The sequence below is a fragment of the Manihot esculenta genome, chromosome 15, assembly GCF_001659605.2.
Source record: "Manihot esculenta cultivar AM560-2 chromosome 15, M.esculenta_v8, whole genome shotgun sequence".
Classification (NCBI taxonomy): Eukaryota; Viridiplantae; Streptophyta; class Magnoliopsida; order Malpighiales; family Euphorbiaceae; genus Manihot; species Manihot esculenta.
Genome location: NC_035175.2, coordinates 6,676,783 through 6,703,270, shown reverse-complemented (window position 1 = coordinate 6,703,270; position 26,488 = coordinate 6,676,783). Strand labels below are relative to the sequence as shown.

General features: G+C 33.4%; 3 protein-coding genes across 7 annotated transcripts; 1 reads left to right on the top strand and 2 right to left on the bottom strand.

The window, feature by feature from the left end:
* Positions 1-1,082: 1,082 nt before the first annotated feature.
* Positions 1,083-6,589, bottom strand: LOC110601620 (proton pump-interactor 1). 2 transcript variants are annotated; one of them, XM_021738823.2, is made up of 8 exons: positions 6,394-6,589; positions 5,308-5,720; positions 3,968-4,153; positions 3,649-3,828; positions 3,338-3,532; positions 2,384-2,482; positions 1,787-2,299; positions 1,083-1,688 (listed from the first exon to the last, which is right to left on the bottom strand). In XM_021738823.2, exons 2-8 carry the CDS (start codon positions 5,680-5,682, stop codon positions 1,365-1,367), a joined length of 1,872 nt encoding a protein of 623 aa, XP_021594515.1. In that variant the 5' UTR covers positions 5,683-5,720; positions 6,394-6,589; the 3' UTR covers positions 1,083-1,364. The 2 variants fall into 2 exon arrangements, with proteins under 2 accessions (XP_021594515.1, XP_021594514.1); XM_021738822.2 differs by having other exon boundaries at positions 6,358-6,588.
* Positions 6,590-10,948: 4,359 nt separating this feature from the next.
* Positions 10,949-14,468, top strand: LOC110600704 (beta-glucuronosyltransferase GlcAT14B). The gene is made up of 5 exons (XM_021737541.2): positions 10,949-11,295; positions 12,021-12,745; positions 12,858-12,933; positions 13,027-13,142; positions 13,642-14,468. The coding sequence occupies exons 2-5, from the start codon at positions 12,187-12,189 to the stop codon at positions 14,139-14,141; spliced, it is 1,251 nt and encodes a 416-aa protein (XP_021593233.1). The 5' UTR covers positions 10,949-11,295; positions 12,021-12,186; the 3' UTR covers positions 14,142-14,468.
* A 569-nt stretch (positions 14,469-15,037) lies between these two features.
* Positions 15,038-26,248, bottom strand: LOC110600703 (protein SPA1-RELATED 3). 4 transcript variants are annotated; one of them, XR_002485716.2, is made up of 8 exons: positions 25,991-26,248; positions 24,513-25,555; positions 24,202-24,359; positions 22,634-23,606; positions 18,040-18,232; positions 17,642-17,953; positions 15,917-15,976; positions 15,038-15,512 (listed from the first exon to the last, which is right to left on the bottom strand). XR_002485716.2 is itself a non-coding variant. In XM_021737539.2 (8 exons), exons 2-8 carry the CDS (start codon positions 25,392-25,394, stop codon positions 15,324-15,326), a joined length of 2,742 nt encoding a protein of 913 aa, XP_021593231.1. In that variant the 5' UTR covers positions 25,395-25,555; positions 25,891-26,243; the 3' UTR covers positions 15,038-15,323. The 4 variants fall into 4 exon arrangements, 3 of the variants coding, with proteins under 3 accessions (XP_021593231.1, XP_021593230.1, XP_021593232.1); XM_021737539.2 differs by having other exon boundaries at positions 18,065-18,232; positions 25,891-26,243; XM_021737538.2 differs by having other exon boundaries at positions 18,065-18,232; positions 25,991-26,242.
* Between the last annotated feature and the right edge of the window lie 240 nt (positions 26,249-26,488).

Genomic DNA, 26,488 nt, shown 5'->3' with positions numbered 1-26,488 from the left:
CTCAATTTTAAAGCAGGACAGAAAGGTGAATACATAAATGAACATCTTTACCATTTAAAAAAAAAATAACAGTGATAGTGTCAGCGCAGTTATTTAGTTTAATACTTAATTAAGAAAATTATTATAAAATTTTTTCAAATTAATAATAAATTTTTTATTATTAATTTATAAAAATTTTATTATTAATTTATTTAATAACGAATATAGATTCACTATTATGAAACTCGTTCCTAATAAATAGTAACGGGTTAGTAATTCGTTATTAATTTTATAATAAATTTATAATGAAATTTATTAATAAATTTAAAATTTATTATTAATTTGATGAAAATTTATATATATATGTATATATAAATTAAATTTATTATTAAATTTAATAACAGATAAAAATGAGTTACTAACTTATAAAATAAAAAATAAAAAAAATATATTGAATCTATATTTCATTATTAAATTTGTTATTAATTTAAAAAAAATATTTAAAAATTATGTTAAAATATTAATTTATTTCATTATATTTTATATTAAATATTAATTTAATATTTTAAATTTTATTAATTTTATGAGAAAATTATTATAAAATTATGAGAAAAATCTAAAAAACTAAAAAAATGTGAGAGAGTGAAAGAAAATGGGATAAAAAAAGAAAATAAGGAAAGAAAGAAAATAAAAGAAAATAATGATAAAAATTAGAGGAAATAAAAAAAATGGAAAAATTAAAGAAAGGGAAAAAAGAAAGAAAAAGAGAAAAATAAAAAAAATAAGAAAAAGATGAAGAGAAAATGAAGAAAAATAAAAGAAAAAATAAAGAAAATAGAATAAAATAGAAAAAATAAAGATTTAACTCATATTCCATTATTGATCAAACACTAATACAGATGGATGATTAAAATAAAAACAACTAAACTATTGATTGTCACAAATAGCTTTAATGCAATGTTTTATGAAAAAATAATTTATATACGAAATTCAATAAAAATAATTTATTTTTTAACCATTAGATTATAACCTTCAAAGAAGAGAAAAGAGAAAGAAGAGCACAAAACATAAGCTGAAAAAAGAAAAGGGGAAAACTCGTCAACTTGCCGAGTAAAGCAAAGGTTTAACATTCATATGAAAGTTAAACTCAGCCAAAATTTGAAAGAACATAAGAACAAAAAACAAACAAAATGTATGTTCTGAAATGTACGAACTACTACCACCAACATTATGATTTATGAGCTTTCAGTCTATCTAATCCAAGGACAGGATAGGATGCAAACCAACAAATGTCTTAATTCCTGCTACTACAAACCTAGCCACTCGCATGCTCCTCAAGCAGAAAATTGTCCACAAGTCTTCTACTTAATCCTAGTTCCAAATCTTCAAAGAAAATAATAATAATAATAATATCCCAGAGCTACAAGCACAAGTAGCAAAGCAGCAGCTGCAGCGCCAGCCCACATCCAATAGTTGGTCGACTTTTTCCTCCTCAGGATAGCTTTTGGAAGTGAATCTGTGCCCCTTGGCCTAGTCCGGTGCCTCACAACGTTCTCCTTTTTAACTTTTGCCTTCCCTGAAGCAGGAGGCTCATCCTGCACTTCAACCTTTGCAGTTTCTGTTTCCTCCACAACTTCTTCAGCTGGTTCCTCAGATTCAGTTGGAGGTGCAGATGCTGCAGCTTTCTTCTTCAATTTCTTTTCACGCTCCTGTAAGTAAACATCACAAGTAATATTTAAGATTCTAAATGCAAGCAAATGGTAAATAGTAAGCAACTACCAGATAAAAAGGAATAAGTAATAATTTCCTTGAGCTTTTTTTCAGCTTCCTTTTGAGCTCTTATAGCTGCTTTAGCTGCAGCTTTTTCAGCCAATTTCTTCTTCCGCTCCATGGCTTGTTTAGCCTTTTCCATCTCTTCTTCTCTTTTAAGCTCCTTCAATTTTGCTTCATCAATTTCCTTCTTTACAGGAGGATTCTTTTGCTGCTTTTCTGACACAGAGATGTCATCAGCCACATCAACCTGCTCTGTAGTGGCCTTTGAATCTGTCTTGCTTGCTTCTTTCTGGACCTTCTGGGTGGGCATAGTATCCTTTTGTGGAGTGGATTTTGGTTCTTCCTTCACTCGTTTAACGTTAGCTTTTGCCACTGGCTCTGGTTCAGAGGGTACTGCAGCCTCCAAAACCACCAATGGCTTCTCATCAGGGTTTCTAATCCGTCCATCCCTGCTCAACTGTCGACTGTCAAGTGATGGCAAAATTCTTTTCTCGTAATCATCCCTGAAGGCCTTGTTATTGCTCCAAAGGGCCATGAATTTCTCAACCTAGATGGCATATAAAAACACAAGATTAGAATGTTGCAACAATAAAATTAAAAAATAAAAGAGATGCCAGACAACTACTCTTACCTCTTCACGGGAAAGCTCCTCAAGAGCCTTTATATCTTTCTTAGCAGCAAGGTCTTTAGCTTCAGTCATGGTCTTGCGGCTACTATAGAAGTGAACATTCTGATAGAGACAAGATACTTTAATCCAAATGCACATTGACAATAAAGATGAATCAAGTCTAAATTGAATTTTCCATAAAGTGAATAACCAAATAAGAATGTCAATTCAATAATGTGCTAAAACAAAAGTACAGCAAGGGAGGAACAGATGAGGAGAACCACCATAAGCTTGTTAGTGTAGGCCGTTAAATCTTTCTATGCCAATATCTACTTTCGTATAGTTGATTTTACAGCAAGCTGCAAAGAAGAAGAACAAGAATAGACTCCTAGGCCTAGCGGATAAATGCAAGAAATTGCAAGAACATGATGTCAGATTCTCCCAAACACGACTTTCTAGAACAAGATCTCATGCAAAGGGATTTTGTTTCTCATGTTGCTTCAAATAGAAGCACAATATTTACCCATGGTAAATGGCCACGGGCTCAGCTTCTTGATCACTTGAAACCAAATCCATCAATCCACTCCACCCATATATATCTTCTGAAGATTACGAATGATTAATACTAGGAAAAATGGAATCAATATGGTTGCAATCCACAATCTTCACCGCTTCCATCATATATAAAAGTGAGAAGTTTTGGTCCAAACCCTTGTTCTGAAAATTCCATATCCAACCGACTCAACTAGCAAAAAATCTACAACATTAACTCCCAAAATGATGCAGAAAAGGACAAATAAAAAGAAAATCTAAGTTTGCTTTGGATATTACACGCCCAACAAATGCAGACAGCTTGGCAATACGTAAGTCACATGCCCAAACAATATTTTTTAGCAAAGCACTTAAGTTCAAAAAAAAGTGCCCAGGTTTAATAAAAATTAATTGATTCAATTAATCATTGACATAGAAGAAATATACCCCTTCATCACGTTGTTGCCTTAATGACTTGATGTTGTCGTATGCTTTGTCCCTCTTCTGCATCACAGCTGTCAGATCATCCTGCAAGGACTTGATTTCCGCATCTAATCCACTGACTTTATCCCTGATTTGGTTAATTCTTCCCCAAACTGCCTGTTGCTCTTTTCTTACTCCATCCAAATCCACACCCATAAGCTACAACATCATAAATATACCAAGTTAGCATGTACTTGCCAATGAGATGGAATATTCACAACCACTAGAGAAGTTAATGAAACTACAAAATCAGCCAAAACTATAAAGTCTCTTACTTTGACCTGATCTTGAATAGCTTCTTTCTGGCCCAACGAATCCTGAATCTTTGCTCTCATAGCAGCATTAGCAATTACTTTATCCCTTGTCCCCTCAAGCTGCTTAATTTCTCTAAGTATTTGCTTCTCTTCTGTTAATGGGATGCTCTCGTGCTGTATGCGATATTTCAAGCTGTATATCTAAATTCACAAATACCAGAGCATGAGGCAATTAAAAATGCAGCAAATATCACTACTACAAAGAAATTGTTGAAAAACATTACAGAAAACAGTAGCAATTAAACAAAGAAGATCAATAAAGCTAGCAATTAGAACATACAAGATCATTAAGTTCTTCCTCAGATGAACATATAGCCCCACGACCTGCACTGTTTGTGTTTCGCAGCTTGCCCAGTGCCTGCTGCAAAGGTTCTATTTCCTTTCTCTTCTCATTAAAAATTGTTTGGTACTGTACATTCTCATTTCTTAGAGCCTTCACTTGATCCAACAATTCGGCACGCTCTGACTACAAGAGAAAAAGGAAACAAATAATTTGAATTAGCTGTTTGGAGCTTGGAACAAGACTGGCTTAATTTTTTGTCTACAACTTGAATGCAGTCCTATATTAATATGAATCGCAGTCAACACAATAGAATGATAGTCGCCTCCTCATAACTCATGTTTCAACAGCAAATAACTCTCAAAATCCACATGGTCCAACAAATGTGAACCCCACATTAATGCAATGCTGCTAAATGATCCTGACATCAAAACTCTTTTCAAAAACCACAATAAATATGTGTGCAGCCAAGATAGGAGGAAATGGGGAAAAAGAAATCCTCAAAAAAACAGAAACAGTAAATAGTAATATACCATACACATCAAATTGGTGACATGCACATTTACTAAACACTTTAATCTGAGAGACAATTTGATCCGCTACTCGGTTATATTAATTAAAAAAAAAGGGGAGTCATGTCAAAAATCCATGAGTTCCATTCTAACAATCTTTGTTATTAAACATGGAAATAAAAGAGAAAGATAAGACAAAATTCCTCACGTCATGAACAAGAAACCTTGACTTATTCCGCTTTATCAATCATGCACTCACATAAATATAGCCCCAAGAACTTTGGTTTATCAAAAGTAATTTGATCAAAATGATTCCTACTATATCCCATTTTAATTGTCCTTTTAACTTAACATAATTCAAGAGGATGGACTAATTAAAAAAGATTATTTTAAAACAAATCCATCACCAAAAGCGGTAAAATCTTGGTTTCAAATGGCTTTTATGATAAAAGGTTTATAACATTTAGCTTGTGCATATAAGGTAACTAATTTGTCAGGTATAAACTTCTTTTGTATAGAGCAAGCATACTTGAGTTCCATTATCCTTTGTCGTTTTTTACGAATTCTTTACTTTTCAAAAAAGGACAGTTCCAAAACAACAAGTGACAGTAACATATCAACAAGAGACAGCACAGAGTGAAGTGGCTTGTGCATTAAGTACAGTACCTTTACAGGCTGAACTATCATAATTGCTCCAATATTTGTTAGATTTTGAGAATAACTAACAGTTGGCTAATGGGACTATGAAAAGAAAAGAAAATGTCTATCTTGATCATACAACTGAATAGATAATTCAGGCGGTCAGAACAAGTAACCCTTTTAACATACCCTCTTTGCTTTCAATTCTTCAGTAATCTGAAAACGGGATTGATTGCTCTTCTGAATCTCCCTGTCAAACTGATCAATTTTGGCCTTTACTTTTGGATCATCAAATGGTCGGCATCTTACAAAAAAGAATGTATGGATCTGCGTTGGAGCAGGCCACTCATCAGCTGCATCCTTTGGGAACTTAGTATCTGCAACCTCATCCCCTTCTCTTTTATCTGGCTCCTCCTCATGTGAACCAAATTTTATATGTTCTTTGATCCCAGATTCGCTATCCAGCTTTCCATTTTCCTTCTCATGCAGAAATGAATTGTCTACTTCAACAACAGTCTCAACAGGTACTTGAGACATCTCAGATCCCATAACCTCCACGCCCATCCTTCTGAGCAAATATCAACCTTGAAAAATGAAACCACCTGATTGACCAAGAAATAAAAACCATGTAAATAACATTTCAACAAACAAACACTTCATTATATTACCAATCACAACAAATCCATTTGTTTGGCAATCGTTCTTGATGAATGATCAAATAATTGAACAAGAATAAATTAAATAAATTGAAGTATTCATTAATCTGTGAATATACAAATCTTACTGACCAGCAATTTACCACAATAAGCAATCGAATAGAACATAGACCGATCGTTGAATGAGAACACCAAGACAATACAACCGAACCAACTAGATACCAAAGGAAACCCAAAAAGACCATGGCCATGCAATTGATAAATCAAATCGGTTAACAAAAAAACAAATGGAAAACAAAGCTAATTCAATTGAGCAACAAAACAATGATCGCATAAATCACATTAAATCATGAAAGAAAAAGAATCACGTTAATCACAAAGATAATACACACCAAACAAACAAATCCAACAGAAACAAGAAAACCACAAAGTAGATCAAAATAAGGAAAACAACACTAAATGGTCTAGATCAATATATACTGACCAAAATGGTAAATAAGCATAATGGGAAGGGAGCGGAATGAAAGAAAGACAGAGAATTGATACGATAATAGAAGAAATGATAAACATGGCGGATTTTTACCAGATAAAGAAAGGAAGGGAAGCAGAAGAAGACCACCTCTTAACAAAGGGCCCCAAGTTTCAAGTTATGGCAAAAACCAAACAAAATGGGTCAGATCTCAAAACTCTCTATCTATCTCAGTGTTTCTCTTTTTCCCTGTTTCTGATTTCTTTTGTTTTCTCTTTGGAGAGAGAGAGAGAGAGAGATAAATGATTTTTCAGTTATCTTGTCGCGGATACAAATTAAGGATGCCTATCAGTTACTCTTTTTGTTTTTGTTTTGTTGGATATTTATTTTACCAATGCCGCTTTATAGCAATTTTTTTTTTTTAAAAAAAAAAGCAGTTTTATATTATTTTTATTTTAAAATATAGACAATATAAATAATATAATAGTATCACATTTTTAATTAAAAAAAGATACTATTTTGTTTTAAATTATCCTTTGTTACTTTCTGCTATTCAAATAAGGACTATAATGAAAGAATTAAACTTTTTTAATTTAATTTTTTATTTTATAAAATTTAAAATTGTGATTTCATAAAAATTCATGTCATTTTAAAAAAAATCCATATATCGTTACATATATTAATTTTACTTTTTTTTATCTCATATTCCGTCCAAATGTTAAAAAAAAATAATGTCTTGTTTATTTAGAGAAAATAATTTATAATTAAAAAATACTTTTATATTTTTCATAAAAATTATTTTTAACAAAATAACTTATTTTTTATTATTTAATTTTTATATTAAAAAATAAAATTTATTGGTAAATTTATATATAAATCTTGATTAGAAATTATTTTTTAAAATATTTTTTTATTAAACAAATATTTTTCGTCGATTATTTTAAATTTAAAAAATATACGGAGTTTAAAAAAAATATTTAACCAACTGGATAATTGATTGGCTCACGAATTGGTTTTTAAATTTTAAATTCATTATAGTATTTTCAAATTAAAATATCTTAAAATTAACTTTTTCTTAAAGAATCTCTATTAAAAACGGTCGTTTAGCAGTCGCACCAAACAGAAGGTGCAAATGGAAGAATACAGATAGCAGTAATTGCAAGTGTATTTATTTTCAATTATATTTTATATAAAATTAAGTTTTTTTAAAATAAATAAAATTAAGTTTAATAATTAATAAAAATTTAAATATAAATACACCTTTAATTTGTATTTCAAAAATTTTATTTTTTTTAATTATTTTAAAATTATTATCAATTTTTTAGATTATAATAATATATAAATATTTAATAAAATTTAATATTTAAATAAATATAATTAAAAAAATAATATATATAAAAAATAAAAATTACAGAATAAAAGAAATATTAATTTAATTTAATATAGAATGGCACTATACATTTGGGTTGGGAACACGTGGCTGGTGTGAATCCATGGGGATTTTCCTTTTGTAGCATTGCATCGCGGACACGTTTGGTCGATGATTACGAGAGCGCCGTTTGTTTCAGTCTTTTAAGTTGAAAGTCATAAATACCCCTATCGTTTAGAGTAATTTTCCTAAATCTCATTTGGCAAGTGCAAGGTCTGGTATGAACTGGGAATCTCCTCCGCAGCCGCAGGTCCACTAGATATGTGATGTTGCCATTAAAAGCCTGCGGCTGTTTTAACTAATTTGGTGTCTTTTCCCCTTTTATTGATTTTTTCAACTGTATAGATTCTTCAAATGATTTTTTATATATATATTTAATAAAATCTATATTTTTTTTCAATAATAATAGTAAAATTGCCTGAACATCAATCATTACAATCGTAGCCTCTTTAAAAATATCAATTACAAAAATATTTTTCACCTTATGACAATCGGATCCTAAACTCTCCCATAATGGTGGAATTTGCATTCTAAAAGTTAGACTTCAATTTTATTAGGGTTTAATGTATAGGTCTACTCTTAAGTCTATTTTAATAAATCGAATTTAGGGTAGGGCTATAGCTGAAAAATTTAATTTCGAATATCTATTAATTTTACGGAATAACATATTTTGTGATATTCAAAATCATATTTAAATGATGCTAAATGAAATTAAATAATCGTATAATAAATTCATATATACAATCAATATAAGTGTGATAATAGAATACAAGTATAAGATGATAATTACATGTCATTAAAAAAAATTAAAAGAAAAATAGAGTGGGGACAAACTAAATTTTACATAAATATATTTTAAACCTATCTTTTATCGGATCTCAAACACCGCCGATTAATAAAAAATATTTTTTTCATAAATTAATATTAAATTAATTTTATAAAAATAACTTTTATTTTAAAATAAAATTAATTTACTAAGTTTTCATGAAGCACAGTTATATGTTATATATAAAAATTTTATTCATACTTTTTTAACATTATAGCTAATAAAAATATTTTTTTGAAATATTTTTATTTTTCGTAATTAATATTTTTAATGGATATTGAGAATTAAAAAACAAATTAATTAAGTTTATAAAGATAGACAATGCTTGATAATGATCATCAATTTTTAAATTTGATATTTGTTTGTTCTCCTTCTCTTAGATGCTGAGTTTGTTTGGTAGCTTCTATCGAATCTCTAGCGTTGGTGATTTATGATAATTGCAGAATACATTTTTTCTTTTAGTAGTTATTCGCTCTATTGTTTAGTGCAAATTGATGTTCCGTTGTGTTGCATGCAATGGTTTTCGCTCTTTATTGAAATTGCAGCTTTATTTAAATTTTTTTATTTATCCGTGTGTTTCAGTTTGGTTTGATTTTAATAAAATTAATTTTTTTTTAATAATAAAGAAATTTTTATAAGTTTTTAAAGTATTTTTGACTTGTTTGGTTAATAACTTTTAATAGGAGATAGTGTTTGCATATTATTTTTTCAAATTTATATTGGGATTAATTTTTATCTACCCATAAAATTTTAGTATAAGTTTTGTTTTGTATATGATATTGTTTTACATTGAGTTTTAGTGTGGACGCTATGGTTCATGTATAGGCCGCCTCATTGTTGTGGACTCTCTCTCTTGTTTGGTCATATTTTGAAATGGGCCTTCAGCAAAGCTCACAAATAGAGCATTTGCCATCCCACTATAGAAAGCTAGCTTTAATTTTAGTCAAATGCTATCACTATCACACCAGCATAGTGCACAGCAGTCGGTGCCACATGTTTCCAAGCAACGCCAAGTTTAAGCAATGACTCTCATTGACATTGCAGGCTCAGCCCCCATCCACACCCAAATTGGGATAAGTCAATAATCCAATCAACAAGAAGGAAATATTCGGTTATCAAATCAGTAAATGTGAACAATAGAATTTTTTTTCTCTTTCTTAGATGAAAGTTTTGATATTATTTAATAAAAATAGTATATGTGTGTGAGGGATAATCTATACTTAGAGGAAAATAAATTTATTTATTTATTTTTATGTTTAATTAAGAGAAAATTGAGAAGAAAAGAAAAATAAAATTTATATTTCATTCACTATTTACTCTCAAATTGGAGAGAAAGCGGAATGATTTTTTTAAAATAATTAAAATATTTTTATATTTTATCAGTTGTTTTTAAAAATTTAAGGATAAAATTATAATTTTTAAAAAATTATTTTTTATAATAATCGTTATATTTTTTATTTTTCTTCTTTTTTTTTCTCCACCTATCTAAACAAAATGTAATATTATGAACAAAATTTGAAAACAAAGGGACAGACGGAGAAATGTGAAATGTGGGAGATCAGAATCAGCTACGCACCGCCTCAAACGAAATCTTAAATAGGCCAACAAACAAACCGTTCAGTGTTTAAAACGTGACGCCCATTTAAAACCGTGGGGCCCATTATAGAGCTGACGAATGATATTCCATTTTTTGAATTTCTCTTCATTATCTATTTGATTTATAATTAAATATATGCAGATGCAGTTGATTTTAGAGGTGGGCTTGGTCAGCCCGAAATTTTCATCCTATAGGATTTTGGTCTAAAGGGTCATCAGTCAGGCCGGACATGACCCGGACTGACCCTCTATTTTATGATTTTAATAATTTTGGTTAGCTTTTAAATTTTATTAATTAAATAAAAAATATATTTTATTATAATTATCAGATACACCAGTGTTTGGTCAAAATTTTTAACTCGATCAAGATCGAAATATAATTAATTATAAATATTTTAATTGACTGGATGAGTTAATAAAAATAGCATGGGATAAAAATATTGAATGCATGCAAAAATTTTGGTGGGATGGGTCAGCTGTCCGTCTCCTAACCTATATTTATTACAGTATGCCATTTTGCTCATTTATTTTACTGTAATAATTTAATTCAAAAATATTTAAAAGTTTATAAAATAAATAAATATTTTAATTAATTTTTTAGAAACTAAATAATTAATGTTTATAATATTTAAATCAAGAAACCAAAACATCATGTTCTAATCATTCTATAATAACACTAACTTTAAATATTTATCGGTTATATAAATAAATATTTATCTCATAATGATTGAAATTAAATAATTTATTTAAAATATAAAAAAATAAAGCTATAATTTTGAATAAACCTAGAAATTAACAATGTAATTTACTTTTTTTGGATGGTATAAGGAAACAGTTGTTTGTAAAGTAGTTTTGGTTGGCATGGGCGTGTCGGGTCAAATCCTAGGAGCTCTCTGCTTCTCTCTATCTCTCCCAATATAACGGAATAACTCCTAAACATCGGCGAGAGAAGACGAACAGCAAAAAGCAACATACGCAGATTCTTTGTACAAACTCAACCACTTCGCTCTCTACACACGTCCTTTTTTCGAATACTCTCTCTCTCTCTCTCTTTTTCTCTCTCGTATCATATCATCTAATTTATTTAATCTTAAGTTTATAGGTTTCTTTCTTTCTTTTCTCTTTCTCCTCTCTAAAGCTTCTCTCTTTCTTTATTCTTCAACTCCCACATAGTCTGAAGTTTTTTCAAGAAAAACTGCAGGTTTTGTTTCTTGCTCCTTAATTTCTTTACATATGTTTTAATGGGAAAGCTGATTTATGTTCGTTTCTTTCTCTTTTATTTTTTTTCCCCATTGTTTTTAGCTTTTGGGTTGAGCTCTGTTTGTCTGGGATTAGATCATTCATGTTAGTTCTATTGATTTAACGATTTAAATCTTAGATTTTTAGATTTGGGTATTGTTTCTTGTTGTATGATCTCTGTTTAGCTTATGATGGTTGGTATGGTTTTCATTGAAATCAACTTTTTTTTCTTCTTCTTTTTCTGATGTGAAACTGTTGTGGTAGTAACAGACACCTATGCTGGGATCTACAATGAATGATCGAAACATTTCCCATTGTAAAGATCAGTAATTTATGTCGTTTTCAATGGTTTCCTCTGGAAATTGGACACCTTGATAGCTCATTGATAATGAAGATTTAACTAATTGTTTTTTTCTTGATTAATTTATTGGTGTTTCTCGATTTTCTTGATGCATATTCTGTCCCTAGTTATTAATATTTTTTTAACATACAAACATGCTCTTTCTCTCTTTTTCTCTCTCTCCACACCCTTTTCCCATGATTTTTATATAATATTATAATTTTACCCTTTTCTGTCGGCATTTAGATCAAATAAACCAACTAGATGCTCACGCAATCTTCAATTTCCTTGTTAGCAGAAATTATCATTTTGATGTATTATTTTATTGTTGGTTGTTGATTCAACAGCTTTAGCTGCACTTCAGCTTCTGCAATTATTTTTGAGGAAAGTATCTGTTGCAGCATCCACAGGAAAGTTTTCATCTGGGTTATCTGTGTCCGTTGAGATGGTGGAGGAATAATCAAATTTGGGATGTGAACGATCGGTTGCCGGAGCCGATGATAAGGTCTAGCTATGGGGTCCCTGAACATGGAGAAGAAATGGGTGTTCCCTTTAGTGATAAGCTCTCTAATATGCGTGTTCCTTTTAGCAACTTCCTTAAACATGGGTCTTGTTTCTTCACTGCATACTATCAACCAAATCGTAAACATTTTTCAATCTCGAAACCAATCAATGGAGGGGTATGCAGAAATGAAAGTTTCACAGAAAAATCCCTCTGCTCCAGGAATCCCACGATTTGCTTACTTGATTTCCGGGTCTAAAGGTGATTTGGAAAAGCTATGGAGAACACTTCACGCACTTTACCATCCGCGGAATCAGTACGTTGTTCATTTGGACCTTGAGTCTCCGGCGGAGGAAAGATTGGAGCTTTCTACTCGAGTGGAAAAACATCCCCTTTTCTCCAAGGTTGGGAATGTTTTCATGGTCACCAAAGCTAATATGGTTACATATAGAGGACCCACCATGGTTGCTAATACTCTTCATGCTTGTGCCATTCTTCTCAAGAGGAGTAAAGATTGGGATTGGTTTATTAATCTCAGTGCTTCTGACTATCCTCTTATAACTCAAGATGGTTGGTCTATGTCGTTTTACTTGTATGCATATTCTTCTTCTTCTTCCTCCTCCTCTCTATCTGTTTTTGCTGTAGAATCATGATTTTTGAATGATTGCCTTGGAATCTGCAGATCTTCTTCATACATTTTCAACCATAAACAGAAATCTCAACTTTCTTGAGCACACAAGTCACCTGGGTTGGAAGGAGTGAGCTCCCTCTCTCTCTCTCTCTCTCTCTCCCACATACAAATTGAGAAACCATATTCAATTAATGGTGAGTTGTCTAACTGTGTCATTTAGGGAAAAACGCGCAATGCCGTTGATTGTCGACCCTGGTCTCTACTCAACAAAGAAGACAGATTTATTCCCGGCCACACCTCGCAGAGGTTTGCCAACAGCATTCAAATTATTCACCGGTTAGTATTTATGATTCATCATTTTTGCCCCTTTGATGCTTTCTAATAAGTTTGCCCACTGAGGTTCTGATTCTTTGCAAATATAATTATTGGACTAACAGTGTTACAAAGAAACCAGTTGAAATCTTCTTGCTTTTCATTATATGCTTAGAGATATTCGTACAGTTCATGTCCACGCCTCTGTTCTTTCTATTGGCGATTGCAAGCTTCAAGCTTCCTACAACCTTATCTTGCTTTTGGGATTTTGTTGAGAAATATGAAATTCAGTCATAGATGATATATCTTTAGTTGCATCAATAAAGCTGTTGTTCTCCAAGTCCTCAACAGAAGGGGATGTGTCTTTAATAGGGTGCCGAAATTATGATCTTTAGACACTTCAGCTAAGCAACAGTTAACTGTTTCATCAGTATCAGCTGTGCAGTAGAATTGATAAAAACCAGAACAGCTTTTGTGTTTCAGTTCTTTTTTCCATGACTAAACAACATCCATTGTTGTGCAGGTTCAGCATGGATGGTTCTCACACGTTCATTTGTAGAGTACATAATTTGGGGTTGGGATAATCTCCCGAGAGTTGTGCTCATGTATTACACCAACTTCGTATCCTCACCTGAAGGCTATTTTCACACTGTAATATGCAATGTTCCAGAGTTTGCTCAGACAGCCGTCAACCATGATCTGCACTTCATATCTTGGGACATGCCCCCCCAACAGCATCCACGGATACTTACCCTTAACGACACGAAGCAAATGATAGACAGTGGTGCTCCATTCGCTAGAAAATTCAAACATAACGATCCTCTCTTGGATAAAATTGATAAGGATTTGCTTGGCCGGAAGAAAGGAAGCTTCACTCCTGGAGGGTGGTGCTCTGACAGTCCCAAATGTACCAAGGTAGGAGACCCGAATAATATTAAACCGGGTCGAGGAGCTTACAGATTTAAACGTCTCATAGCTAGGCTAGCTCTGACATCAAAGCTTAAACAAAATCAATGTAAATAGATATTTCCCACGAAAGTTTCATGCTTGCAGTTGGAGAAGATTTCAGAAGTTGTCGGAGAAAAAGGATTTTGATGCCGGAGTTGCAGCCATTGTTGCATGATTGTCAAGAGTTGTACTGCCATTACAATCATAAGAAATCTAGTATAGCTATAACACATTTACTTCGTCATTTTAGAGGTTCTATTCTCTTAGAACAATTGATTTGCACTTGCTCTCCTTGAAGCTTCTCCACATTGCTATTTTCATTTTTCACCCCTTCTGTATCTTCCTTCAATTTTTTTGGCCATCATAAATAATTAGAAATATTTTCTTTTTTCTTTTTCTACAGTTTGGATGTGCAAATCTTCTGATAACAGAATCACAGCTATGATTTCAATGGCATTCATGTAAACTTTCACAATTGCGTATGATTTGGTTGTGATTTAAAATCATGAAGCCAACCAAACTTTAAAAAGAAGGAAAAGGAAAAAGAACTTGCAAGCTTAGTGGAGTAAAGAATTGAAATTTATATAGCTAATATAATATAAGATCCTTGAGATATGGTGGTTGACAGCTAACTTAAATACACCCTAAATAAATTAATCTGATGGCTTTCATCATGAGAATTGGAATCTCCTCTTTTTTTTAGTTTAAAAAAAAATTCTCCTAATTATGCTTCTAGAAGTGAAGCTCCCGAAGGGACTAGGGAGTATCAAATACGCAAGTGGTTGACTGTAATGGAGAAGAAGAGTGTTTCAGAAAGAAGAAAAGAACGAGCTGAAGTCATTTCCATGTCCAATGATACCTTCATTAAAAACACAGTTCCAACAGAAAAATCGCACCAAAAAGAATAATTCTCTCAGAGATCACTACATGCTCATAGCAAAACAAATTAACAACTAAAAGCACAGCAAAGATATACAAGGAGAAATCATTTATAATTTCTTTTTCTCTTTTTTGTTTCCATGAATTTTTATCTACAGTACAGCAGATCCTGAGCAATATCTCAGTTCATTAATTGCATCCTATATGATCTAATCCCAAAAATTGTTTTAGTAATGGCAACCGTCAAAGTTCCTGTATTATTTACCCTATCTTAGCTTCACAGTTTCCTATTTTGCATCCGTTTCTGCCAAAACACCACCATTGTCTTTTTTTTCTTTTCAGCAAATATAATGAATGGTTTAAGGAGCACAGACCAAATTAAACCATCTCCAAAATTTTGATATTCCCTGTAGAATTTGCAGCAACTAAGGTAGAGGACTGGGGTCGCCAGCAGACAGAAGAAATAAACTGTGCAGGATCATCCATTTCTTGACCTGAAAGTGGGTCGGCGTTGCTGAACTTGAATGATAATGCTGGCATCGGGAAGGCCTTATGGTAGATGAAAACCTATTCCACATTCAAATACCAAATTAAGAAAATAAATGATGATTGAGAATGCAAAAATGAGGTTGCATATTTAAAGCAATTAGTGTTGATGAGGTGAAATTTGGGCTGTTTTAATACTATTTTTGATGCTGAAGTTGCAAAACCATTGCCCAAACTTTAGCACTGTTACTGTGAAAGCTAATCTGTTGTGCAGCTTGTGCTGCATCAAAAATTTATAAACAAGGTGGATGTAGAGGAAAATCTAGTCATCCAATATCAGTTGAAATAGCAGGAGATATTGAGAGCCAAACATTTTATAAGAGCTTTATAGATAACGAGACTTCTGATAGCTTCACAATGTATGTAATGTAAAAGCAATGTAAATAGCCTTTAAATATTTCCAATTAAGAAGACATATGAACTACCTCATTTGTTTCTGAGCCAGTTGCAATGTAGCCATCTGATATTGACAAACCCACAAAGTTCTGCAAAAAAGTAGAACAGAAATGGACAATAAAATGTATGTTCAACACACTAATTTCCACTTTTATACGATATAAAGTTAATATATCAGGCTAAATAGCACAAGTATTCCTACCATTTATGACAATAATTGACTTCCATATTAGCCTTATCAAATTGTAAAAAATTGGTATGTTGGTCAGTCACATCTTTCTTCAAACAAATAAGTTTCAGATTCAAATTCAAATCCATGATCAAAGGATTGGTAAAGATTCTGTCTTTAACCAAAAAAAACAATCTCTCTTAATAATTCAACAAAAGAAAGCGAAAACCAAACAAATTGGTTTGTTTGACTTTTTCTTTTCAAAATTGGTTTTCAGTTTTATTTGTTCAGCCTTAAAGTTAATTACATCACATGGGCTATAAATATACAAGTCTACAACCTTCTTAAAGATATGATGTTTAAATTGTAGGAGAGATCATCAAGTGGGGAAAAGATCCTTAAACTAAAGAACCTTTTCAACGTAAGCCTTGTATTTTTTACCAAAATTTTAATGCAGTAACTCCATAATTCGATTCCACAATAGAGTTGGCCTTTCAACATTTAAAATGATGGTGATCAGTCAATTGCATGTCTTTGATCAAGTGCTGAAAATGCCAAACATCTCAGAAAAAATTGGTTATGCATGGCAGTGCTTCCCCATACTTCTATACAGTAACTCACAATTTTATTTGAACCAAACATCCACATTTGTATTAAACATGTCCAAAATCCATTATGTAATGGTTTTTGGGGGCCGTTATTCGTTATCCCGTTATACAACGGCTCCCCTGATTTGCAGGCGTAAAGGCCATTACGAACGTTACGCAACGGTAACGACCGTTTACCGACCGTTACGTAACAGTAAAGGCTGTTACCAGTAATTGAAATTTTGTTCCCTATTCTCATTTTCATTAGTTTCTATACTTTTCAGCAGCTTCAAAAACTATATTTTTTAAGTTTTCTCTTCGTGTTCTCTTTCAAATTTCAATCTTACTTGCACATTTCTCATATAAGTTTAGATCCATTACAAACTACTATATTTCCAAGCTTCTTTCTTCTAAAAAGTTAGTTAAATTTTATGTATTTTAATTTTTAGTTATTTTTTTTCCTTTTCTAAAAAATTTTTTTATCAATTAAAGTGTTAGTTTTGAGTTAAAATTGTACTTTGAGCTATTAGTTAACTCGATTTATAAAGATTATGTTGGTTTTTCTTATTTTAAATTATATAATGTTTAAGTTAAATTAAATAATCTATATTTCATGTATTTATATTTATTATATATTTGTATACGTTGTTCTGAATTAAATTTAATTAATTCATTTCATTTATAAACTTCGCAAATTGTTTTGAAAAATTTGTATAGCGCCGGACTGTTACGTTATAGCCATTACAGGCTTATTTCTGTTAGTCACAGCCGCGACTGTGAACGTGTCCGTGACCGCGATTTAAAACCATGAGCACTTATACATGAGTTTGTATTTGCTGTTCCATAATACTATGCAAACTTTGATTTAGTTTTAACTGAGATGAGTGAACCAAAATTCACAATGAAACTTAAATGAATAACAACTTTGATCCAATAGCTTTCATGGAAGTCCTAAAACACAGTTATGGACACTTTGTATAATGGAAGAATGGATGTACCTTAATGTTCATGTGACCTGTGAATGATTGAAGGGGAGTATCAATAACACGAGATGCGCACATTGACAAATCCCAGAGCTTTAATGTGTTGTCCGTGGATGCAGAAACAAGATTCATTGGATCTAAAAACCTCACATAACTCACAGTTTTGTTATGTCCAACCAATGTGCACAAAGGAACTTTTGAGTTGCGAAGATCATAGTAATAAATTCTATGATCTGCTGAACCAAATGCAAGAGAACGGCTAGAATCCAAGGGAAATTGAACAGAGCAGACATTGGCTTTTGTTCTGATTGTACCAATACTTACTCCCTGCAGTAACAACCAACGTAAGAGGAACAACTTATCATACATCCAGAATTAAATATACACAATAAGAAATTAGATGACATTAGTACGTTTAGTTTCAAAGCTGACATCCACCAAGTGCAAAAATAGAATTGCCTGATTGATATTCCATAGCTTAACAGAACAATCGTCACTCCCGCTGGCCAACATTGTTGGATCTGCTGTTGAAAAGTCAATGGACCATATTCGTCTCTCATGTTCTCTCATTTCTGTTAGTACTTGACTTCTTGTGACATCCCACACCTGAATACATTAAGCAACTTGTTCATTATCAAGTAATATTGTTAGAGCGTGAACATAATCTGTACATAATTATAAGAAATTACATAATCATAGGCTAATTGATTGATAGAGGATTATTAGGAGTTAACTTAACAAGGCCTTATAATCTGTATATATACCCCTTACTTCAATGAAAAAATATACTGAAATTGTTCAATTATTCCTTATCTTATTACATGGTTCAGAACTATTCCCGTAAATATTTAATTTTTTTCTCTCCCGTCAAGTTTTAAATTTTTAGAGACTTAGGGTTCTTGTTCTTCTGTGCTACCCATCTAGGGTAATATTTGTCTCTCATGGTCCACTTAGGAAGGATGCCGAAGTCGCCTTGCAGCTCCCTTGTCAAATCTGTAGTTCGTTTGCCGTTTGGGTATTGAGTGGAGGTGTTTTTTGATACTGTTCACTGAGTTAAATTTTGTCATCTTCCTTTAATTCGTTTGAAGGTATAGGAGTATAAGGTTTTGGTTGAAATGATTTCTGACAGTAAGACCCATATTACTAAAATTACCCCAACGTCTTCAGTAGAAGCTGAGACAAATAAAACGTGTCTTATTTCCTCTTCATATAAATGGCTCATTGATTCTTGTGCCACGGATTACATGACAGGTAATTCTCATATTTTTACTAGCTTTCGATCTCATAAAACTCTTTCTCCTGTTATTATGATGGGTCAACCTATAATGTTGAGGGTTCTAGGACTGTTAGACCTACTCCTTCTATTACCCTATCACCTGTGCTAAGTTTACCTAATCTTGCCTTTAATTTGTTCTTTGTGAGTAAACTTACCAAAGACCTAAATTGTTGTGTTTCCTTTTTTCCTAATTATTGTCTCATTCAGGATCTTGTGACGAAACAGATTATTGGTAAAAAATATGTATCGAGTCTCTACATTTTGGATGCATGGGTGCCTCAGTCTGTTGCATGCTCCAGTGTCGTGTCTCCATTTGAAGTACATTATCGATTGGGATACCTTTCTTTACCAGTTTTGAAGAAGCTATGCCCTCAATTTCATAAGGTATCTTTACTGGAATGTGAGTCATGTTATTTTGCAAAATATCATCAAAGCTCTTTAAGTCTTAGAATTAATAAACGAGCTGAGTCTGCTTTTGAATTAGTTCATTCAGATGTTTGGGGCCCATACTCGATTGGATCTAAGACTGAATTTAGATATTTTATCACTTTTGTAGATGATTACTTTAGAATGACTTAGATTTATTTTATGAAGCAACATTCAGAAGTGTTTTCTCATTTTTCTGCCTTATGTGCTGAAATCAAGACTCAATTTAATGTTTCTTTGCAAATTTTGCGGAGCGACAATGCTAAAGAATATAAGTCAGAATCATTCCAGGCTTATATGACTCAATATGGCATTCTTCACCAATCGTCATGTGTTAATACACCCGCTCAAAATGAGGTAGCTGAAAGGAAGAATCGACATCTCCTTGAGACTGCTAGAGCTCAGTTGTTTCAAATGCAAGTTCCTAAGCAATTTTGAGCCGATGCTGTCTCATTAATCGCATGCCTTCCGCAGTACTAAATGATAATACTCCTTATAATGTTCTCTTTCCTAAGAAACTATTATTTTCTCTCGAACCTTGACTGTTTGGCAGTACTTGCTATGTTCGGGATGTCAAACCTCATGTGACTAAACTTGATTCTAAAGCTTTGAAGTGTGTTTTCTTGGGATATTCTCGCCTTTAGAAGCGGTATCGGTGTTACTCTCCAGACCTCAACAAATATCTAGTCTCAACAAGGTAGTCTTTCCCGAGCACGTTCCTTTTTATCCTGTTACGCAAACCTCTCCTAATCAAGAGGAGGATGATGAGTGGCTCATCTATAGAATTATATCTGGGACCTCTTCGAATATGCCTTCTGCTATATAATTTGATGGTAAGATTCCTCCTAATACTCAGCCTCCTGTTAAATCGTCAGTTGTTTAAGTTTGCTCTCGGAGGCCAGTACCTAGGGGTGAGCAGTATTCGGTTTAAACCGAAAAAACCGACCGAACCGAACCGATTTGAAAATTTGGTTTGGTTTTTTATATATTTCGGTTCGGTTTGGTTTTTAATTTCAAAAATTTCGATTATTTCGGTTCGGTTTAGTTTTGATCAGAAAAAAATCGAAAAAACCGAACCGAACCGATTAGTGATAATAATATATTTTTTTAATAATATAGAGAAATTAAATCATATTAAGATTAAAATATTTTAATTAAATTTTAAAATATTAAAAATAAAGTGTAAAAAATAAAAAAATTATTAAAAATCGAAACCGATCAAACCGAACCGAACCGAATCAGACCGGTTCAGTTCGATTCGATTTTCATAAACACTAAAATTTCGGTTTTTCGGTTTATTCGGTTCGGTTCGGTTTTGAACCGAACCGACCGACCGAATGCTCACCCCTACCAGTACCTGATGATACATGTCCTGTACCAGAATCTTCTTCGCCATTAGATCCATCACCGAGTGACTTTGACCTCCCCATTAGTCTTCGTAAAGGTAAACAACAGTGTAAATCTCTATATTCTGTTGCTAACTTTTTGTCTTATGATCACCTGTCTCCTTCTACCTCCTTAATTGTTTCTCTAAATTCTATTTCTTTACCTAAGACAGTTAAAGAGGCCCTCGCTCATTCTGGATGGGGTGATGTAATGTTTGAGGAGATCAAGGCTCTAGATGAAAATCATACTTGGGAACTAGTTGATTTACCCTCTGGAAAGAAGACTGTGGGCTGTAAATGGATTTTTGCCATCAAAGTCAATCTAGATGGCTCCATAGTGAGGCTTAAGACCGGTCTTGTCGCTAAAGGTTATGCCCAAACCTATGGCGTTGACTATTCTAACACTTTTTCTCCTGTGGCAAAAATGAGCTCAGTTCGCTTGTTCATCTCCCTAACTGCTTCTCAATATTGGCCTTTATACCAATTAGATATGAAATAATGTATTTTTAAATGGTAACCTCTAAGAGGAAGTGTATATGGAGCAACCACCAGAGTTTGTTGCTCAGGGGAAGTATGGGAAAGTCTGCTATTTGAAGAAATCTTTGTATGGTTTGAAGTAGAGTCTCTGTGCATGATTTGGCAAGTTCAATGAAATTGTTCAAAAATTTGGGTTAAAAAAAAAAGCAAGTGTGATCATTCAGTCTTCTATAGAAATTCAGATACTGGTATTATTCTCCGTATTGTATATGTTGATATTATCATTATAGGGAATGATAGTACAAGGATCTTTCTCTCAAAAACTACTTGCATGCGAGTTTTCATACTAAAGACTTGGGTCAGCTTAAGTATTTCTTAGGAGTCAAAGTCTTGAGGAGTAAAAAGGGGAATTTTTATGTCTCAAAGGAAGTATGTCCTTGTCTTACTCGCAGAAACTAAAAAGATGAGAGCTAAACCATGTAGCATACCAATAATTCCTAATATATGTCTTACAAAAGATGACGGAAACCCTTATGATGATCCAAAGAGGTACAGGAGGTTGGTTGAAAAGCTGAACTACCTTATGGTGATGACTCGGCCAAATATTATTTTTACAGTAAGCGTTATAAGTCAGTTCATGTTTGCACCTATGGTGAAATATTGAGCCGCTCTAGAACAAATTCTACATTATCTAAAAGGGACTCCTAAACTCGATATACTCTATAGAGATCATAGGCGTACACTTGAGTGTTCTTCTGATGCTGACTGGGCGAGATCCAAAAGTGATAGAAGGTCGACTACAGGCTACTGTGTATTTGCTGGAGAAAACCTAGTGTCTTGGAAAAGTAAGAAGCAAAATGTGGTATCCAGATCCAGTGCTGAGTCAGAATATAGGGCCATGGCTCAATCCACTTGTAAGATTCAATCATCTGCTGAAGGAAGTTGGTATGAGATGTTGCGTCACCCGTGAAACTTTGGTGTGATAGTCAGAATGTTCTTCACATTGTTTTCAATCCAGTATACCATGAGCGGACTAAGCATATTGAAGTTGACTGTCATTTCATCCGTGAGAAGATTCAAGAAAATTTAATCTCCACTAGTTATGTGAAGACAGGAGAGCAACTGGGTACTCTAGTCAGCAAAACTTTAAATGGGCCTCGAATAGAATATCTTTCTAATAAGTTGGGCGTGATAAATTTCTATGATCCAATACGAGGGGGAGTGTTAGAGTGTAAACATAATCTATACATAATTATAGGAGATTACAATAATCATAGGCTAATTGAATAGGATTATTAGGAGTTGGCTTAACAAGACTTTATAATCTGTATATATACCCACTTATTTCAATGAAAAAATATACTGAAATTGTCCAGTTATTCTTTATCCGATTATAGATATAAAATGAAGATAAAAGATAAATGAAATAAAACACCAACCTACCTGCACCACACCTTCAAAGTTACTTGAAGCAATCTGGCTTTTAATATAACTATTCCAGCATACACTGCTCAGCTTTGACCTACTAGCCACCTCGACAACAGGATAGTGGATGTCCCGATTTTCATTTATAATTGTATCACATTCAAATATTTTTATCTTTTTATTCACACCAGCTGTAGCAAAAAATTTTCCATCACGGTCAAAGCTAAGAGCACACACTAGGTTTGAAGAGTTTAACAAATCGCCTTGCTTCAAATCAGCCTTAACTTTTAACTTATTGAATGATAGATACTTGCACAAACCCTCAAGAAATGGACTTATCCATCCACCACTTCTGCTCTTAATGTGCTGCTCTTTTGGTGCTAAGTTATTGATTGAGCTTCTTTCAGTGACAACAATAGAACCTCTCCCATCACTACTTATCGGTGAATATCTTGTGAATGGTTTTCCTGATGGCCTAACTGGCCTGCATCTTGTCAAAAAATACGCAGACTCTAGTTTCTTAAAGTTCTTCATCAATCGTGAACTTTTGAAAAGTAGACTTTCTTGAGTTTCTGTGAGCATATCTGAGTTCTGACCATCATTTAGATTATCATCACATTCCTCTACATTGAGATTCTGAACTCCTGGTCGAAATCGTTTTCTAGAACCCAAGCTACAAGACTCATCATTATCAACAATACTCAATGGAGGGAGATTTGATACTAAATTATCATCCTTCACTCTTTCTGGGCAAGACCCTCCCGTTTTCTTAAGAAATGTTTGATGCTTCATAACTTCTTCAATATCAGAAGAAATATGAGAAACAGTATCTTGTAACTTATCAGCAGCTTCCTGTTTTCTTTGCTGTATAAGCAAAAGGAATTCCAGCAACAACTCCTGCTCCTCTATTCTCTCTCTGAGTTGTATTGCTGCTTCGCGTTCTTCCAAATTTTCTCTTGGTTCATTAAGAAACTCACTCTGTAACAACTCACTGTCAAACAAACTCAAAAGAGTTAAGACCATAAAAACTTGATTTCATATACGTTAAATTAATATTAACTACAATGCCTTTCTCTCAGAAGCAAGCTTCTTCACAATATGAAGATGAATGAATGGAAGCAGCAAAATGCAGACGACATTAGGAAAGGTACATGATTATCTAAATATGATATAAAAAATGACTATATGTGTTTCAAAAGGATTAACATGGACTTACATATTGAAGTTGAAAATTAAAATTCAGCATGAGAGGAAAGAATAGACTTGGGACATAGCAGTGCCATGCACAATAAAGTCACAACAAAGCCTTATTTTTACATGGCTACATAAAGATGAGAAGCAGTTTGTTTGAAGTCCTAAAACAAGTCTATCAAGGCATCTAGTTTCCATCTTCAATTGATAAGGCATGGTAATTTCTTGCACAACCATCTGTGAGATAACGACTACTCATTTGAACAAAAACTTGAAATTGTACCAACCTATACAACAACACAATTAAAATACATGCCACTGCTAAAAAAGCAGAAAGGGGGAAAATGCAAATAATATATATGTGCGTGTGTGTGTGTAAGGAATTGCATGTTCACCTCATTTTTGGCCGACTACTAGGCTCTGGGTGCAATAACCATAGGCAAAATGAAGCTTCTTTTGGCCATTTCAGTAGCAATTGAGGAGGGAGAACCCGATGTCTAAGACTAGACATAGTACTGCACTTGTCTTCTCTTGAGCTGAATGGGCAGAACAACTGTTCAGAAGTAGAACTATATCATATGAGTGTAGATAGAAAATCAAGCACGGTTCAAAAATTTCAATCCAGGCCATATAATTACATCCTTTTTATTCAGTTTTTTACTTTATTAATTTTTGATGTAAGAAATGCAGCACTTTCGTTACAGACCTCAAATAGAAGAACTCCCAATCTGTAGATGTCTGAAGCACAAGTGCTTGGTGAACCAGCAACCTCTTCAGGACTGCTGTACCAACCGGTCTCCATGAGCAATATTTGCTTCATTGGAAAAGGTTGCTTCCTTTCTTGTTCCGCTTCTTGCTCAGCGTGCTTTCTATCATTGATTTTATCTTCTTCAGTCTCCTCATCCAGTTGTGTATGTGCTGCATGGCCATGAACTGAACTTGACTGAATGCAACTAGCTTCTGACAAAGCATTCTTTGGAGTAGATGCAGACTGAAAATCTTCATTTCCTAACCTACTTCTCTGCTGGAACATGTCTCTAGGCAAGGAAGAAGACGAATTTTTAACCTCCAATATTTGAGTATTGAGTCCATCTTCCAAAGAATCCGATCCAGAATCTGAACAAGAAGCAGACTCGATGAAAGAAACATGGTTAAATGATGTCATTACGAAGCAAGAAGGCCGCACATTATGAACAACAATTCCTTGTGAATGTGCCAAATTTACAGTCTCAACTATTTGACTAAATATATGTAAACATTCAAATTCATCAACGGCTCTTTCAGGTTTGTCCAGCCACTGTCTCAAGCTAACATCACCCCATTCTATGGTTCGTGCAAAAGGGTCAACTGTAACTTCGTCCTTGTACCCCCCAGAAAAACCAACCTGGCTTTTGAGGTTATGACGCGCCAGCGCAACCCTATCAGTCTCCTTTCTAAACCCAGAATCACGAGTTGCAGGTCTTGGATTACAATCTGAGACTCTGGAGGAATTTAATCCCCTGGAATTATCAGACTTCCGCCAAGCGGACCCAGAAAATTCATCCATGGTTATCCCCCTAGAGCTGCGCCAAGGCCAGAACAAAAGCATCCATGAAATGGAGGGAATCTCCAGCTTCTACCCAACTCTCTCATTTCTACTGCGACCACCTTCAATCAAAACGTCATTTCCATGGACAAGCAAAAAGAAACCAACTCTATCATCAATTCAAAGCTCAACAACTCGGCTTCTCAACTATAAATGCCGTCTCCCTGCTTGGAATTAAAGCAAATAAAATGAACTCTTAGCACGTAAGCTTTTCATCAGACAACAACACAGACACCTTACCACCAACAAAAACCAATCGAAGGTGAAGAAAACTAAGTAATCTTAAGAAAATCTAGGCTAGTAAATAAAGAACAACACACCCATTTTGAACAGATAATTTCTTTAAATTCATTTTTTCCTGGTTCATCCACCAGAATTATAACATATTGATTGCGTTCACATCCTCTTTACACGACAAAAAAACAAAAGCAACACCACCACAACCAACCAAATTAAAATGCAATAAAAATATCCAAAGAAAAGAGAAAATTGAAGATACCCTCTTCATAATACAGGATCACACACGCAAGACCGCATTAATACTGCCCTCTTAAAAAAGAAAAAATAATAAACCACCACCAGAACCAAAAAAAGCCCACCTGTGTCCTAGGGCTAGAGAGGGAGAGAGAGAGATGAACGAGCACCAGCAGCACCAAGAAAGGGTCTCTCTTCCTGCTAAACCAACTTGAATAGAGAACCACACATCACTGAGGCTTTAGTTACATTCTACAAAGAAACACGACAGCCTCAAAAAATCCCTTTATTTTTCCAAGCAAAAAAAAACGAAAGAAAAAAAAAACAAAGGGCACCACAAAAGTCCCACACCACTCCTCCTGTCAATAAATACAACAAAAGGGTTTTTGTTCTTCCCTTCTCCAAGTATATTTAAATAAATTATTAGTTTCTTTTTGAAGCATAAGGTTCACTCTCTAGCTCTTCCTCGTTAATCGTTATCATCCTGCTTTGTTCCATTCGGGCAACGTGGCACCACCATGGCCTCAAAGCTCGTTTTCGGACAGAGGCAAAAAGGTAACTCTGAAAGACCAGTGGGCCATGAATTGCAAATTTAAAAAAGAAAAAGACTAAGAAGTTAAAAA

Coding starts and splice junctions, on each gene's coding strand:
- LOC110601620 (XM_021738823.2), bottom strand. CDS start 5,682: ATGGGCGTGGAGGTTATGGGATCTGAGATGTCTCAAGTACCTGTTGAG. Junction 4,154..5,307: donor AAGAATTGAAAGCAAAGAGG/GTATGTTAAAAG, acceptor TTTCTCTTGTAG/TCAGAGCGTGCCGAATTGTT. Junction 3,829..3,967: donor AGGAAGAACTTAATGATCTT/GTATGTTCTAAT, acceptor TTGTGAATTTAG/ATATACAGCTTGAAATATCG.
- LOC110600704 (XM_021737541.2), top strand. CDS start 12,187: ATGGGGTCCCTGAACATGGAGAAGAAATGGGTGTTCCCTTTAGTGATA. Junction 12,934..13,026: donor AGTCACCTGGGTTGGAAGGA/GTGAGCTCCCTC, acceptor TGTGTCATTTAG/GGAAAAACGCGCAATGCCGT. Junction 13,143..13,641: donor AGCATTCAAATTATTCACCG/GTTAGTATTTAT, acceptor ATTGTTGTGCAG/GTTCAGCATGGATGGTTCTC.
- LOC110600703 (XM_021737539.2), bottom strand. CDS start 25,394: ATGCTTTTGTTCTGGCCTTGGCGCAGCTCTAGGGGGATAACCATGGAT. Junction 17,954..18,064: donor CAATTCTATTTTTGCACTTG/GTGGATGTCAGC, acceptor TTGTTACTGCAG/GGAGTAAGTATTGGTACAAT. Junction 15,513..15,916: donor CTGGCTCAGAAACAAATGAG/GTAGTTCATATG, acceptor AATGTGGAATAG/GTTTTCATCTACCATAAGGC.